A 16,000-nucleotide genomic window follows, 5' to 3' on the forward strand; every position below is an offset into this window, starting at 1 on the left:
CTTTGGAGAAGTGTCTTTTTAGCTCTTCTGCCCATTTTTTGATGGGGTTGTTTACTTTATTTTTGTTGAGTTTCATCAGTTCTCCGTATATTTTGTGATCAGTCCTTTATCACTACTTTTGTGTGAGAAAATGTTTTCCCAGTCAGTGGGATGTCTGTTTGTTTTTTGTAATGTCTCTGTGATAACATTCTTATGGAAACACTGCAAACTGTAGAGGCTGAATACATCCAGATCCTGCCTGTAGTTCCCTAGTAGAGACCAGGGCTGTAGAGGAAGAGGGGAGCTGAGCCATAGTTGAAGTTCACCCTCTACGTCATCATAGGCTGAGGAAGAATTTGGTGGGGAGGGGTTGAGATACTTGTCAATTAACAGGAAAGAGCCCTAACAAATGTTCAGGCGGGTCTCCGGGATGGCAACGAGGAGTGGTTCTCACAAAATATTCATAAAATGATTTCTCCGAATTCCCCACCACAGCACACACACACGTCCATCAGCTGTGTTCTCTCAGGCAGCCCAATCGCTCTCAACACATACACACACAGAGCCCTACCAACCATCAGCTGTGCTCTCAGGCAGCCCAATCACTCTCAATACACATACACATACACACACACACACACACAGAGCCCTACCATCAGCTGTGCTTTCAGGCAACCCAGTCACTCTCAACACACACACACACACGCACACAGAGCCCTACTAACCATCAGCCGTGCTCTCAGGCAGCCCAATCACTCTCAATTAGAAACCCATTTTACTAGCTCTTAGCTTCGCAGGTGTCCCCCTAGGTAGGACAAGAACAGTGGGGGAAGTGAAGGGCAGCAGGAGGAGAGCAGGCTCTCTGGAATGAGGTTTGCACAAACTGGTATTTATGGAAAATTGGATGTGCTAATGAACCTGAGATCCATCAGGGTTTTCTGAAGGCAGGTCGGTCTCTGTCAACAGACCAATTAGCACACAATTATTTCCCCTTTCTGAAAGCTTATCTGAGAGGTTCTTTGAACGTGTGCGCCTGAGTGAACTGCACTTTCTGTTACCTCTCTGGGCCTTCTTTATAATCTGCTGAGAGAAAAAGGCACAGCAGTTCTCTGGACCAATCCTCTTGGAGACTAGGAAATTTCTTTACTAAGAGGAGGGACTTCAGACCCTCCTGCTTGTTAAGCAAAATCTCAAGCAATTGCCTTATGGGGGAACTTCCCAGCCCCTTGCTTCTCTAAGGGAGAACACATGAGCTGCAGCTTAAACTGCCTTGGAAAGAGCAGTGACTTTGGAATCTAGAGGCACCCAAGTGCACTTCTTTACTCCCAGAGATATGGCTGGGGGCCTTCCTGCTAACAGAGGTGGGTTTAGGGAGTGTGGTGTTTGTGTCCTGCTAATGTTCATCCTTGCAATGCAATTACCAAAGGGAAGCTAACCACACCCTTTCTCCTACCTGATTGCCCTCCTGTGGAACTGACCTTTGAAAAGAGCAAAGTGAGGGTCAGAAAATAGCAAGGAGTCCATCCCAGAGTGTTGACCAAGATGGTGACAGTGTGGTGTTAGGGAGCAGAGGGGTTGGTATTGGGTAAAGACAGCAGTAGGACAACAGAGAGAAGTAGGCTTTCTCTGATGTGTTATCTTCCTTGGGAGAAATTCTTCCCTGAAATAAGGTTTCTAGCTCCAACCCTACCATGAGTGAAATGCTTGTGAATGACCAACTCAGCGGGATGAAAAAGCCCATGCAGGAGTCAGGGACAGCCTGTGCACTATGTCCAGACTCCCACATTGTATTCTCACCTTCCCATCCTGCCTTTCCACCAACACTACTTCAGGAGGGGCAGACTCACCTGGAATATCTGGGCTAATCTTTGCCATGACTCACATGAGGAATTCTACTATATAGATAAAGAACCTTTTGAAATATCGACAGCCCTGCAGTCTAACAGTCAATCGCCTTCTCATGCAGTAAAGAGACATTTATCAGCACCTAGTACCCACCTGTGGAGAGAGGCAGGCCCTTGGGTAATAGCTTGGACACAGAGCCTGAAAATACGTTTCTACTTTTCTGTAAAGTCCTCAAGGCAGTAACCCACTGTGAGTTCTGGATGCTCCTTGAATATTTCGTAAATGAATAAAATCAGAGAATGCATAAATGGAATGATTCTGAGCCCTGCAGGTGACCTTGAAGAAATCATTTAATCTATCTGGCTTTGGTTCCCTAATCTGTAATAGAAGGATAATACTAGCCAAGCTTCATACAATTTCTTTCATCCTATGTTCACATTCTGAGGAGAAGGCAGCTCACTTAATATGCTGGGTACACTGTCTGTGTATACTTGTTTTTAAAGGGGATGCCGTCTACAGAGGTTTAGTTCACTTTATTTTCTGCAGTTCCTTGATGTGTCCTCAGAGGAGACAAAGGTGGCGCTGAATTAGAATCAGAACTCAAAGTGAACACCCTATTTAAGTTACTGCACAGCCCTGGCATCTTGGACACTGTCATTCTCTGAACTCTGGTATCCTACTTGGGGCTCGTGAGACTCGTCTCAGAGAGTTTTCTGGGAAGGTGAAGGGGGATTGTTGTGGAGGAAGCATGCGAATTATAGAAAGGTTGTACCTGCCTCTGCACAATCTTGGCTACATGGTTCATTCAGGCTGGGTCTTGCTGCTTCTCATGCTTGTCATATCTATCATTTGTCTGTTGTTACCTGTCTTTCTCTCAACTCCCTACCCCTTTTCTCCCCCTGCTACTTATCCTTCAAGACCAACTTATGGTCACCTCCTCCATGAAGCCCTCTGGGACTACTATAAACTATAAGGATCTCTGTAGTCCTGTACTTCTCCCTCCCTGATGCATTTTCAGTCACTGCCACATCACCTCTCACTTGATTATTGTGTTCCATGTGTATTTTCTAAATCTAAGTTTAGTAAATTGCCCTTAACAATACCACTCACACTTTGGTATTGCCATGGAAACTGCTAGACTTGCAGGTTGCATACTTTTGGACGTGTGTTTTGCACACCACACTGCCCCTTCTTTTTCTGAGGACTTTTCCCTTCCTTGTCTTTATGTCTGCTTCCTACTCAGTCAGTGTTTCCTCTGCTACTTCTTCCCTTGTTTTCCCTTGTTTGGAGCTGGGCTCCTCTCGCGCTTACTGACATGATGCTTCTGCGATGGCTTGGCTGGGAATTGTAGTCCCTGCCTCCCACATGTCATCTCTGGGAGTACACGGTGCACAACTTGCACACTTGTGTGCCTGCCCTGCTCCCCTCAAACCTGGAACACATTATTCATACATTCTCTTCTTTATTGTGTACCTACTATATGCCAGACATGGTTAACTGCTGTTGAACAAACCAAGCAAATTAAATATGAATTTACGGAGCTGTTAGTGTGTACAGGAAAGCAGATATTAATTGCACCCTAGCAGAAAAGGGTGGAATCTGTGTGCCTGCTCCAGAACAGTGGTGCCCAGAAGGAGAACAGGAGGCATAGGTAGAGCAGACTTCTTTGAAGAACTCCAGAAAAGGCCCTCCATGAATGTTTGATGAAGTGTAAGAACTTGAACAGTGGCTGCTCAATAAATATTCCTTGATTGGTTGACTGATTGTTGGCAAAGTCTTCAGAGATCCTGAGAAGAAAGGGCCTCAGGTCCCCATCATTCTTATTACATAATTATTTCAGTGCATTTAAAGCTTTCCATTTTTCATCTTATACTTTAAACATCAGGGAGAAAACTGATAGGCCAACTTTATAATATTTTAAAATGACTCAGTGGTGTTTTGGAATATTACATGGCTATAAGAGCTTATGTATATTTAATATACTCATTAAAATATGCAGTAGGCCCATGGCTGATTTTCTCTAAGGATGTCTCAGTGCCGAGGTGGGACTTAAATGTTTAATACTAATAATAATACTCATAATTCATATTTCTCAAGTGCCTCTTATGTCTGGGATCCCTGATGCCTGTGGGCACCATAGCAAGTGGGTGCAGCTGGGGTCACCATCAAGCTGGCCTCGTGTCTTGTCTGGAAGAGGAGAAGGTGGGACTCCAGCAGCCATATCCAGCCTCCTCCATGTTGAATTTTCTCATCCCAGATGCTGGTCAAGGATAGGACAGAGTCTGAGATTGGGTGACTGGAGAAGGACAGTCTCTGCTTACTGTCTAAACTACACCCTGCCCTCCCTTCTCTAGGTCACAGAAACCAGGACAGGCCCTCTGGGCTGCAGCAACTACGACAACCTGGACTCAGTCAGCTCTGTCCTGGTGCAGAGTCCAGAAAACAAAGTGCAGTTACTCGGTAAGTTGCGTGGTGATGCCAATCTCACTTTTCACTTCTGGTGAAAAATTTGGGTCACCAAAGAGGAGGTAAAAGTCCTACCTGCCCCTTCTTAAGACAAGAACTATTGATAGAGTTCTGGGCTATGCACTTAAAACCATTCTATCATTCTTTGGAGAACACTTCTGACATGGTTTGCTTTCCACCCAAAATCCATTGCTCATGCCACCAACTCTTCTCATCCTACATTCCTTCCAGGAACTGCAGACAGTTTCCTGCAGACAACAAGCACAGCCATCCTTACAATTCTTGGTCTAGATTGATCTCCTTTGTTGCTCAAAATATTCTCCGCTTTCTCTTAAGAAAACACTAGGGAACAGATGATTTTGCAGAGCAGTTTGGAGCCCCTCATCCCGTGAACTAAAAGTAAACTTGGGACCTTTGGTTACTCTGAGAGTAGATCCTGCTTTTGATTATGAATCTATCACCTTCCATGGAAGAGTCCACATCAAGGGAAGAGTTAGAGAGGAGTGGGAACCTCAGTTGGAGACAAAATGGGAGAGCAAGCGAGTGGAAAGGGCATCATATTAGTTCTGGAGCCTGAGAGGTAAGGGGAGGCACTTACCTCCTGCTCTGCTCTCCAAGCATCCTGAGGGCAGGGGTAAGCAAGCTGGTTGTTTGGCAGTGGGAAACGTTCATTTTTTAAGGCCTAACTGATCTGGACTCTGCTTAAGATATTATTGTCTTTGTATTATAAAATCAATAGCCTTCATCAGAATCTATGATTACAAATTCCAGGCAATCGGAGCCAGATGCAACCCATTAATGCGTTAGGAATCAAGGAATATAAAATAAAGAGGAGTAAAAGACTCCTTTATTTAGAGCCACCTAATGCAATTAGCATCCTTCTTCTCCTGTGTCCCTGCATGGGCCGGGGTTGTGTCTGGAAATTAGCGATGAGTGAAGTTCACAATGTCTGGTGGTTCATTTGGAATAGTTTATGCCATTTAATTTTATAGCCCATCACTCATGCAGACATTGCTCAGGGCACTTATTTTATAGCAATGGGAAATGTTATGGTGAGCAGGAGGGAGGTACAGGGGAGGTGAGAGAAAAGGGCTTGGAGAGGGCTGAGTGGTGAAGGCAAGCATGTGGACAGGGTGTGTGGGGAGGACTGGCACTATGGCACAATGTCAAGAGGGAAATTTAGGAGTTCAGAATGGGAGGTGGCCTCAAACAGAACAAGAAGTGTCTACTGCTGCCACACTTTGAAGTTGTATTTTGAGCTCTGCTGAGATTGGAATACATGCATTTGGTTTTCTGATTTCTAGTCAAGGACAAGGCCAATGGTGTGAAAATAAAGAGCTGGCAGCCATTTAAGCAAAGGAGAGTTTTCATATGCAGAAGTCCTCAACTCCCTCATTCTCCTGGCACAGGGTCTCACAATATCCCTTCCGGGGGAGCCTCCTGCAGCTCTGACCTTGAGTCTGCCCCAGCCTGCATCCAAAACCATGCCTGTCTTTCATTTTTTGAAACGTTTCCTGTAGCCACCTTGTGTGGCTAGAAGCCAATGAAGAATGTATTCTGCTATTGGTGAACAAGTATCGACCACAGATGGGTAGGAAAACTGAAGCTTGGAGCAATTTGATGGATTAAATCCAAGATCAGGGGAAGCTAATTACAAAAAGCTCAGAGCCATTCAGGCCTATCCAGGCCTGTCTGATCTGGGCATGTCTACCACCATGCTACTTTCAAAACTCCTTAAGAGTTGTATCATATTGAGATGGGACATCTATCCCCAGTTATGCAATGTGACCTGATGGGACAAAGGCAGGGTATGGCCCCAAGTTGATTTGACTAGAACTGTGACTTGGGCAGAACGCTGTGGTTACCAGTGCTGGATTTTGTCACCTGTAAGAGCCTCATTATGAACACAAGTGTTTCTTGTAGCACATATGGAAAGCACACAGAGCAGTGCCTGGCCGACACATACCCACACCACCTGTCTCTATTTGTAAAGAGGGAAGCCTCCCGGGTCATCAGGGCCAAGTGGGATACCCAGGAGGGTCAGTGCTCATAACACCCTGGGATGCCTGCTGCTAATCTCAAGGAAGCTAGGAAGAGGGAGAATGGAACAGGGAACATGGCTATGGCAGGGAGAGCAAAAAGCCTTCTGAGCCCTGAGCCCTCCCTCATGAGGGCTGTAAGCTCTTCTTTTATCTGAAACATCTTTCTGTTTCCATCCTAGAAATGCTGATGTGTAGCCACTAAGCCTGTTCAGATGATATGCACACTCTCAATTTGGCTGATGATAGGGTTCCACTAAGCCTTGGGCTTTGATATTCCTCATCTGCATTTTCAGATCCTCCCCCATCTGTCACGGGGGAAGCCTTAACCCTCTCTCCCAACTAGCTCAGCAGGATCAGGCCCTGGGGTGACCATTCTTGAGCTCAGGTTGTACAAGTCAGCATAACCCCAATTGGGGCCCCTGCAGCCGTGGGTGTGGGAAACTGAGTCCCCACTGGTTCCACCCAGCAATTTCCTGGCTCATCCTTTCCCTAGGCCTGCAGGTGCTGCTGCCCAAGTACCTGCGTGAGCGCTTTGTGGCTGCGGCGCTCAGCTACATCACATGCAGCTCCGAGGGTGAACTTGTCTGCAAGGGCAACGACTGTTGGTGCAAGTGTAGCCCCTCCTTCCCAGAATGCAACTGTCCCGATGCCGACATCCAGGCCATGGAGGACAGCCTTCTGCAGATCCAGGACTCCTGGGCTACTCACAACCGGCAGTTTGAGGACTCAGGTGAGCGAATGGAGGTCCCTGTCATTGGGAGGTGGCCTTGAGGTACAGGGCAAGGACATGGAGAACTCAGCTTGGACCCCAGCTCAGCCACTTGCTGTCCCTGACCTCAAGCAGCTATATCCCCACAGGGAGTCTTAAAACTGCTCCTTATCACTCTATGCAAATGGAGATGTGTTTTAAGGTAATGGATACACAGTTGGGGCCATAGGCTCGTCTGTCTGATTTGCTTCAGATTCCAAAGAGCCAAGAACAATGCCACCGATAAGGTGCACGATAAATATTGGTTGAATGAATAGTGTGTAGAATAGTTCTAGGACGGATCCAGTACATGCTAGTTATTGCTAATTGCTGCTTTAACTAATGTCAGTGCTACCTTGAGACCTAGATTCAGAGGATTTGGTTTTGTAGCCTTGTTCTGTGTCATAACGTGAATGTTTGTGTCCCCCAAATTCATGAATAGAAAATGAATGCCCTAAGTGTTGGTATAAGGAAGTAAGGTCTCAGGAGGTGATTGGGTCATGAGGGCAGAACTTACATGAGTGGGATTAATGCCCTCACTCAAGATACTGTACAGAGCTCCCCCCATTCCTCCCACCGTTGAGGACTTAGGGAGCGATCGACCTCCTGCAACCTAGAAAAGGCCTTCCCCAGAATCTGAGCCGGCTAGCATCCTAATTTTAGACTTTCAGTCTCCAAAAATGTGAGAAAAATTTCTATGGTTTAGAAGACACCCAGTCTGTGGCATTTTGTTCTAGTGGTCCAAACAGATGAAGGAAGGCACTGTCACCAGCTTTACGCCATTGGGTTGTCACACAGCTTTGCTCCTTCATTTGTAAAAGTGATAATACGAGGAGGAAGGAAGGTTTACATGGGATAATGAAGATCAAATTTCATGTTTAAAGATGTCTGCATGGTATATTTAGACATTTCAATACTAAATGAATGATAGAACCTGGGTATATTGGATAAAACAAAGCAAAATGAAAAAGGTTATGTATTGTAAGCTTATCACCATAAATTTATTTATGTAATGCTATCATTTATCAGATATAGTGTATATTTGCTATTTATATGGTATTAAAGCATGCTAACCCATACAATTTTATTTGCAATAAATGTTTGTGGAAAACATTTAGAAATATGTGATGATAAAACATCTAAGAGAATGGCTATCCCTAGATGGAAAGGAGGGAATTTAGGGGCTTCAATTATCCATATATATAATTGAATTAATTTAAAAAAAAAAATCTGAAGCCAATAGGGTAAAATGGCAAAAGCTAGGTGATGTCACAAAGAGGATTACTCTGTTGTTGTCTATGCCCTTTCATTGCTGAAGTGTTTTTTAAAGAGCCGTGTGCAGGTTAGTTGTTAGTGCCATTACTAGGTTTGATTCTTCAACCTTCTAGAGAGATAAAGGGATGGTTCCTTGAAAAATCAGAATGTGCTAAGACCCTAGGCATTGCCTTTTCAAGTTCCAGATATGGCAGGTAGTAGATAAGGAGACTGTCGCATTCTGGTCCCTCAACTCAAGCTGCTTCAGTTAATGGTGATGGCGTGTTCTCTGTAACATCTAAGTATGTGGGGAATGGCACTGGGATTTCACTATCAGGAGTTACTGCTAATGAGTAAATAGGGCTTTCTGGATTCTCACCAGGAAATGAGGTGCCACAAGACCCAATTAAAAGCAGAGCCTTGGACAGACATCTGGGCATGAATTCAGAAAACATGTTGCACTCAGGATGCTCTGGGAACTCAAACTTGCAGAAGGAGCTAAGAATTAGAAAGCACACAGCTTGCAGGTCAATGATAAGAAAAACTGGGGTATCTGGCCAAGAACTGAAGCTTGGAAGGGAGGAAAGGTGTCCTAGAAGGATATAGAGGGGAAAGGCTGGTTGTTGGGGCTGAAAGGTTTCTAAAATTCCTGAGCCAGGTGCTCTAGCTCTGCCCCACACTAGCAGGTGGGGTACAGTTTTTCTTTTCTTGGTGAGCACCTCTCATCTGCCACAGGAGTGCAGGGGTTTTACTGAACAAGTCTGTCCTGAGACAACATTGTGAATGGCTTTTAAAGAAGTATAAAGGGGAAAAGGCACGTTAGCCTGTGACTGATGGGTTCCCTGGGCCCCCAAACTTGCACACTCTAAAGGGTTCTGGCCATCTACACACAAATCAAAGCAGACTTAGTGTGGCAACTCTTTAGAACTGACGTACTTAGTGAGGGGAGACCGGCTATTACTAAAAGTTTCCCAATAAACACCCCAAATTACCCATCTCCTCATGGGCAGATGTCCATACAAACAAGGTCAGTTTGAAGGGAGCACTCCTTGCCACAAGTCTAGGGCAACTTCAGGCAGTAAAACAAGAAAGGGGTGCAAGGGGCCTGGTAAGTCTGGGACAAAAGGAGCAAAATCAAAGTATAAATCAAGGTAATGGCTGCCATTGTCAGCCTCCATGTTCCTCTCACCCACGTGTCTCTATCAAGTGTCTCCACATGACTCTCTGCCATGTGTCTCCTTGCAAGATTACCCAGTTCTCTGCACACAAGTGAAAGTCAGGAAAGCAAGAGCCCCTGGCCTACCTGTTCCCCATGTTACCTGGCCCTGCAGCTGTGCCCCTGGTTCCCAGTAGCTAGTCCCAGGCTGCTGCACGTAAGTGGGGGCAGGGAACATGGTACCCCCACCCCTGACATAAATTCATCCCAGTCATTGACAATAGCAGGGCCTCCGGCCCCTTGGGTCATAATACATCTGTTGTGAAATTCAGAAGCATATTAAGAAATCCGAAGAATGGGGAAGAATTCTAAAGCCACATTTTAATTTTCAAAAAAACTGGTGAGAAATAAATAAACAAAAGACATGGGAACATGAATGTGAAGCCTCCCTCCCGTACTCTGAGGGGCAGAGTGACTCTGACGGGCAGTTGGAGCTGGGGAGCCACCTCTGTCCCTTCCAGGCTCCGAGGAGCTCCCAGTCACCTCAGCCCTGTGTCTTCACCCATAGAGGAGTTCCAGGCCCTGCTGAAAAGGTTGCCAGATGACAGGTTCCTCAACTCCACGGCCGTCTCCCAGTTTTGGGCCATGGACAGCAACCTCCAGCATCGCTACCAGCAGCTTGGAGCCAGCTTGAAAGTGCTATTCAAGAAGACCCACCGGATCATCCGCCGGCTCTTCAACCTTTGCAAGCGTTGCCATCGGCAGCCTCGTTTCCGCCTGCCCAAGGAGAGGTGAGCACCCCAGGCCCAGAGCCCAGCACTGCCCCCCAACCCACAAAGGTGGCCAAGACGGCAGGGATACTGAGTCCCACCCAGAAGATCTGGCCTTTGGTAGTCTCCTATTAAGGCCCTTCTCAAGTGTGAGCTGTGTCTGAAGAGAGAGAGAGAGAGAGAAAAAGAGAAAGAGACACTAATACTATTTTTATAGAAATTATAGTAGATTCAAATGTTATTCTAATAATACTCTAATTCTCACTTACTCGTTTCCATTTTAGTAAGTCTTTTAGGAAAGGAAGGAGGGGTGTTAAAGCTCATACCCCAATTGCATCTGATGAGAAATACACACATTGGCTTGTTTCAAGCTAGGATCTATGCTGTGTCACAGGAGGAAATAAAGCAGAGGCCTGTGCCCTTGGGGATAGAGTGGAGTTGTCCCCTCACTTATCCTCTTGTTTATTCCTTTATTGCACAAGTTTTTCTTAAATCCATATTGCATGCCGATTACTAGGCAGTGGGGGATATTTAATGGGAGAGTTTGAATAAATACACAGAAACATAAAAACGAGAAAATTATAACTATGTGGCAGCCACTTAAGGCCACTTAAATTCATGTTCATGGAATATAAATAAATCAAAGGCATGGTCTAGTAGCAGCAACGGCTAGGGAAGGAAACGATTGTGGAGAAGGAAGTCTTGGCCAGTTTGTATGGGAAAGGAATGGAAATGGACTGTGCATCTGACATGGAAACTCCTTGAGGGGGGGAGGCAAGGACCCCCCCCGTAGCAGCCTGGGTGTCTGACTCTCACTGACACATAGGTAAGAAGGGAAGCATGCAGGGAGATGATTGGCCAGTTAGGGCTTTTGAAAAAGGTTCGTTTATTTCCTTTCAATAAATAATTATGAAATGCTTACCATGCACCAGGAATGATCCTAGTTTTGAGAATATGTTGGTGAATACTACATGGTCCCTGCTCTCGTGTCATTTGCAGGGAAGCAATCTACTAACAGGTAAGCGAAAACATAAACACAATGCTTCAGATGCTGGTAATTGCTGTGGGTTGCCTGAAAACAGGGTGATGTGGTCAAGAGCAACAGGGTGGTTCTTTGGAACAGGCACTCAGGGGAGAGCTCCCTGAGGAAGTAAGGTAACTCTGGCATTTAGATCTTAAGAGAAAGCCAGCCATAGAAAAGTCCTGCCCTCAGAAAACATCAGCAGAGAGCACTGGAGAAATAGAGCCTGGGATGGGGGAAAGAAGTCGCTGCACTATTTGGAGAGTCACTTGCTAGCGCATCTTATTGAGACGATCTATTTATCTAGATTAGATATGAAAGATGCTGGAGATCTTCTGTAGGCTTTTAAGTAAGGGAATGAAGTGGTACTGGGGGGATGAGCCTGGCTGCTTCCAGTATAAATGCGGTGTCAAATATTTCTGGGGCTATCTATCAAACACTGCGCTCCAGGCTTTACTCAATCATTCCAAAGTGGTACAGTGGGGTTTCCATCACGCAGCGAACTTGGGACTCTTATCTTCCTCATCGCTCTCCCTGCCTATTAGTCAGTGCCTTGTACCCTCGGGGAAGATGTCAGTGTGTGTCTTCCTTTGACTCTTGTTTCATTTTTATCTCCCCTCCTACAGGTCCTTGTCCTACTGGTGGAACCGAATCCAATCCCTCCTCTACTGTGGGGAAAGCACCTTTCCTGGTACCTTCCTCGAACAGAGCCACAGCTGCACCTGCCCCTATGACCAGTCTTCTTGCCAGGGCCCCATCCCATGTGCCTTGGGGGAAGGGCCTGCCTGCGCCCACTGTGCTCCGGACAACAGCACACGCTGTGGGAGCTGCAACCCAGGCTATGTGCTGGCCCAGGGCTTATGCCGGCCGGAGGTGGCGGAGTCGCTGGAGAACTTTCTGGGCCTGGAGACAGACTTGCAGGACCTGGAGCTCAAGTACCTGCTGCAGAAGCGGGACAGCCGCATCGAGGTGCATTCCATCTTCATCAGCAATGACATGCGTCTGGGCAGCTGGTTTGACCCTTCCTGGAGGAAGCGCATGCTGCTCACCCTGAAGAGCAACAAGTACAAACCCGGGCTGGTGCACGTGATGCTGGCCTTGTCCCTGCAGATCTGCCTGACCAAGAACAGCACCCTGGAGCCTGTCATGGCCATCTACGTCAACCCCTTTGGGGGCAGCCACTCTGAGAGCTGGTTCATGCCCGTGAATGAGGGCGACTTCCCTGACTGGGAGAGGACTAACGTGGATGCTGCTGCCCAGTGCCAAAACTGGACTATCACCTTAGGGAACAGGTGGAAGACCTTCTTTGAGACGGTCCATGTTTACCTGCGGAGTCGAATCAAGTCCCTGGATGATAGCTCCAACGAGACAATCTACTATGAGCCCCTGGAGATGACTGACCCCTCCAAGAACTTGGGCTACATGAAAATCAACACCTTGCAGGTGTTTGGCTACAGCCTGCCCTTTGACCCGGATGCCATTCGGGACTTAATTCTCCAGCTGGACTATCCCTACACTCAAGGCTCCCAGGACTCTGCGCTCTTGCAGCTCATTGAGCTTAGGGACCGGGTAAACCAGCTTTCTCCACCTGGCAAAGTCCGGCTTGACCTTTTCTCCTGCTTGCTCCGACATCGGCTCAAACTGGCTAACAACGAGGTGGGCAGGATCCAGTCCTCCCTGAGAGCTTTCAACTCCAAGCTGCCAAACCCTGTGGAATATGAGACAGGCAAACTGTGTAGCTAATGGGGGGGCCTACTCCCAGGCCGGGCAGGGAGGTCCTGGAATCCCAGGTACAAAAACCCAAGCCCTCACCTTAGTGCCAATGGGGTGCTCCCTTGAGACTTTTCAGTGCCCAGCAGATGGGACCTCGGGGCTTGGACTTACTGTGAGCAGGAAAGAAAGAAACAGCCACTGCACAGATGCAACCACTCACCACAAATGTGCAAGCAAGCACGTACACACACACACACAGACACACTCACTCACTCCCACGGGGAGGCCAGAACTCAGTAGCCTCGTATCTGTAAAGTCGGTGCTTTCTAAAATGAATGCAGTTGAAGGAGAGGAGCCAAGGGAGAGATTGAGGAAAAGAACCAGCCAAACCATGAAGCAAACACATCCTTAAAAGTGATTCTTATTCAAGAAAACAAGAGGGACCGGAAGGGAGGGGTCGGCACGCTCCCTCCCTCTCTGTGGAGTCACTTTTGTATTCTTTTTAACCAGATTTCTTAAAATGGCTTTGTTCCGTGATTCCCCACACTGGTTCTTACTTTTTTGTACGCCTCCCCTGCCCTCTGGACGCTGCGGGCTCCTCACACAGCTCCCGGGCCGCAGTGACACCAGTGCCGGTGGAGAACAGAGGCCTGTTCAGCACAAGCAGCCCTGCTCCCCTCCTCCCTCCACCCCAGCCCCCCCCACCCCCGGGCTTCCTGGACCTCCCCAAATTCGGAGACCCTGGCTTGTTCCAAGTCCCCTCGTTCCCTTGTGGCTCCTCTTCCAACAGCACCCGTTCTGTCCAAGAAAGCAGCTCTGTCAAGTTAGAGAGACAATGTATAGGGAAATGTTGTTTTTTTAAAAAAACAAAAATATTTATTTTGTGATTGTTTTCCTTGTCAATCTGCTCCAGACACATGAACATCTGAGTAAAAGTTTATCTGGTTTAATATATCTTTTTAAAAAAGATCTTCTTTAGGGGGAAAGTGAGAGAGAAAAGAAGAAAAAAGGTATAGGTCCTTAGATGGCCTGGATATTTGTTTTTTAAATGGCTCTTTGTGTGTGACCACCTGGGTGCCTGTGGGTGGTAGGTATTATTCTGTAGTTTGATGTGTGTGGGTGTGTGTGAGAGAGAGAGAGAGAGACAGACAGACAGACAGACAGAATATGGAGCAAGGCAGAATTCTCCCTCAGTCAGCTAGCTACCTTCTCTCCGTTTTCCCCAATGTGAGGACTAACACGGGTTCTTCCATGAGGACTCCCCACTGTCAGTTACTATATGTAATTTCCTGCTCAAAGGAGAATAGCACCTTTGTGCTGTAGCCAACATCTGCTAATGGGAGCTCTTGGTCTATACTTCTGTGGACATCAAAAGACTCTCCCATACTCTGCACTTTATGGCTTGGGGTCACCCTCTAAGGAAATTAGGAATGATGCAAACATGGAACTGGTCTGTCCATTCCATCAGATAGATAACTTTCCACCCTGGGCCAGCCCTGGTGGTACAACTGGTTAAAGCAGGGCACTATGAAGCTATCACAGCCACGGCAGCATGAGTTCCACCCCAGGCCAGGGAGCTGACCCACATGGTGCAGCAGACCTCTCCTGTCTTGCCCGCTGCTCCCCTCAGCAGAGCATTTCAGTCTATCTGCCTGTTCTGCTCCCCACTGTCTCTGGTGAATCCTCTCACCCACCCCGCACCTCTGGCCTGTGCACCAGTCCTGTTTACATAAACAAATAAATCTTAAAAAAAAAAGATGCCTTCCCAGCCTAAGACACAGGTTTGATATCTGCCACACAGAATGAATGCATCATTCTCCTCCTGGTGCCTTCCCCAGGGTGTGAGAATTGCTTCTTAGCAAATCCTGGGGGAACCACCTGCCTGTCTATTCTCCACATTCCAAGTACTATGTGTAGACATGACAGCCCCATTTCATTCAGGGGAAGGCTCCCACTTTAATACTTAGCACCTCATTCCCACCTTGGTACATCTCAGTGCAAAATGAGCTGGGAGACAAGAATATGGTCACGTCTACCTGCCTGAGAGCTTTATGCCTTTACTGTTACACAGAGAATTTTTCAGCTTTATTTTTAATCATTGCACCATTTTTCAACCCACAAGGACGTGAAATCCTTGGTAGAGAAGCAGCCTGGGGCATTTATTTCTTTACAACTCTGCCAAAGGCTTCTAGGGTAGAAATTCAGAGTGATGGATGATCTGGGGCTGAACACAGTTATTGGCTGTCTATTTCTAGTTTGGCTACCGCTGAACTGGGGAGTTCGTATCAAGCTCTTTGTCTGTGGGAGATGGAACCAGCTGACGTTTCCTTCAATAGGGGTGTTGATGTGCAAGGGAGGCTGCTTTTGGTGGGATGGAGATTGTGAGCGGTGGGAAGTCTCTGATACCTCCCAGTGATGGACACAGAAAGGTGTCAGGTACAGATTAGCATGAGATTGTAGCACGCTGAGTGTACACGTCCACATGCTGGGGAATGGGTAGGCAGAGCTGCTGCTCCTGAAATAAAAGTGCACTGTGCCGTGTGATATTCAAAGTGGGAAGGAAAGTGATCGAGGACATGTTGTGGGAAGTTAGCAGTGTGGAACCTGAGTAGCAAGACTGCAATTGCTCAGGGGAAACTGAGTCACTACATGCAGCTCACGTCCCATCTGGCCAGACCCACAGTGGCAGGATGGGAAACCTCAGCTGTTGGTCTGTGAATCAGAAAAGTACAACTATAGAGCTACTAGGAAGGATGTCCTGTTTTCTTATCACAAACTCCTTCAAGAAAATGATGTTGTGATATAGAATGGTTTTAGAAATATATGCATCCATTTATAAAGACTTGTACTTCTTACCTGCTTAAAGTTATAAATCATGAAGCTGATGTATCAAGTCCATCTAAAAGTATCACCCACATTAGTAAAGGATTTGGAGGCATCTTTCTGAGTCCAGATGTAAGAACCACATTGATAGAAGGCCCAAAAGACATTACTTATTAATTATGG

At 46.8% G+C, this 16,000-nt stretch overlaps 1 protein-coding gene across 1 annotated transcript in view; it reads left to right on the forward strand.

The window, feature by feature from the left end:
• Positions 1-13,948, forward strand: part of BRINP2 (bone morphogenetic protein/retinoic acid inducible neural-specific 2) — a 109,484-nt gene extending 95,536 nt beyond the window's left edge. The window contains exons 5-8 of the mRNA XM_004688510.2: positions 4,179-4,284; positions 6,826-7,062; positions 10,059-10,281; positions 11,908-13,948. Of these exons, the coding sequence (XP_004688567.1) occupies positions 4,179-4,284; positions 6,826-7,062; positions 10,059-10,281; positions 11,908-13,024 (1,683 nt within the window). The 3' untranslated portion in view covers positions 13,025-13,948. The remainder of the gene's footprint in view (positions 1-4,178; positions 4,285-6,825; positions 7,063-10,058; positions 10,282-11,907) is intronic.
• The last annotated feature ends 2,052 nt before the right edge of the window (positions 13,949-16,000 follow it).

The sequence above is a fragment of the Condylura cristata genome, unplaced genomic scaffold, assembly GCF_000260355.1.
Source record: "Condylura cristata isolate star-nosed mole 26May11 unplaced genomic scaffold, ConCri1.0 scaffold00024, whole genome shotgun sequence".
In the NCBI taxonomy this organism is placed as follows: Eukaryota; Metazoa; Chordata; class Mammalia; order Eulipotyphla; family Talpidae; genus Condylura; species Condylura cristata.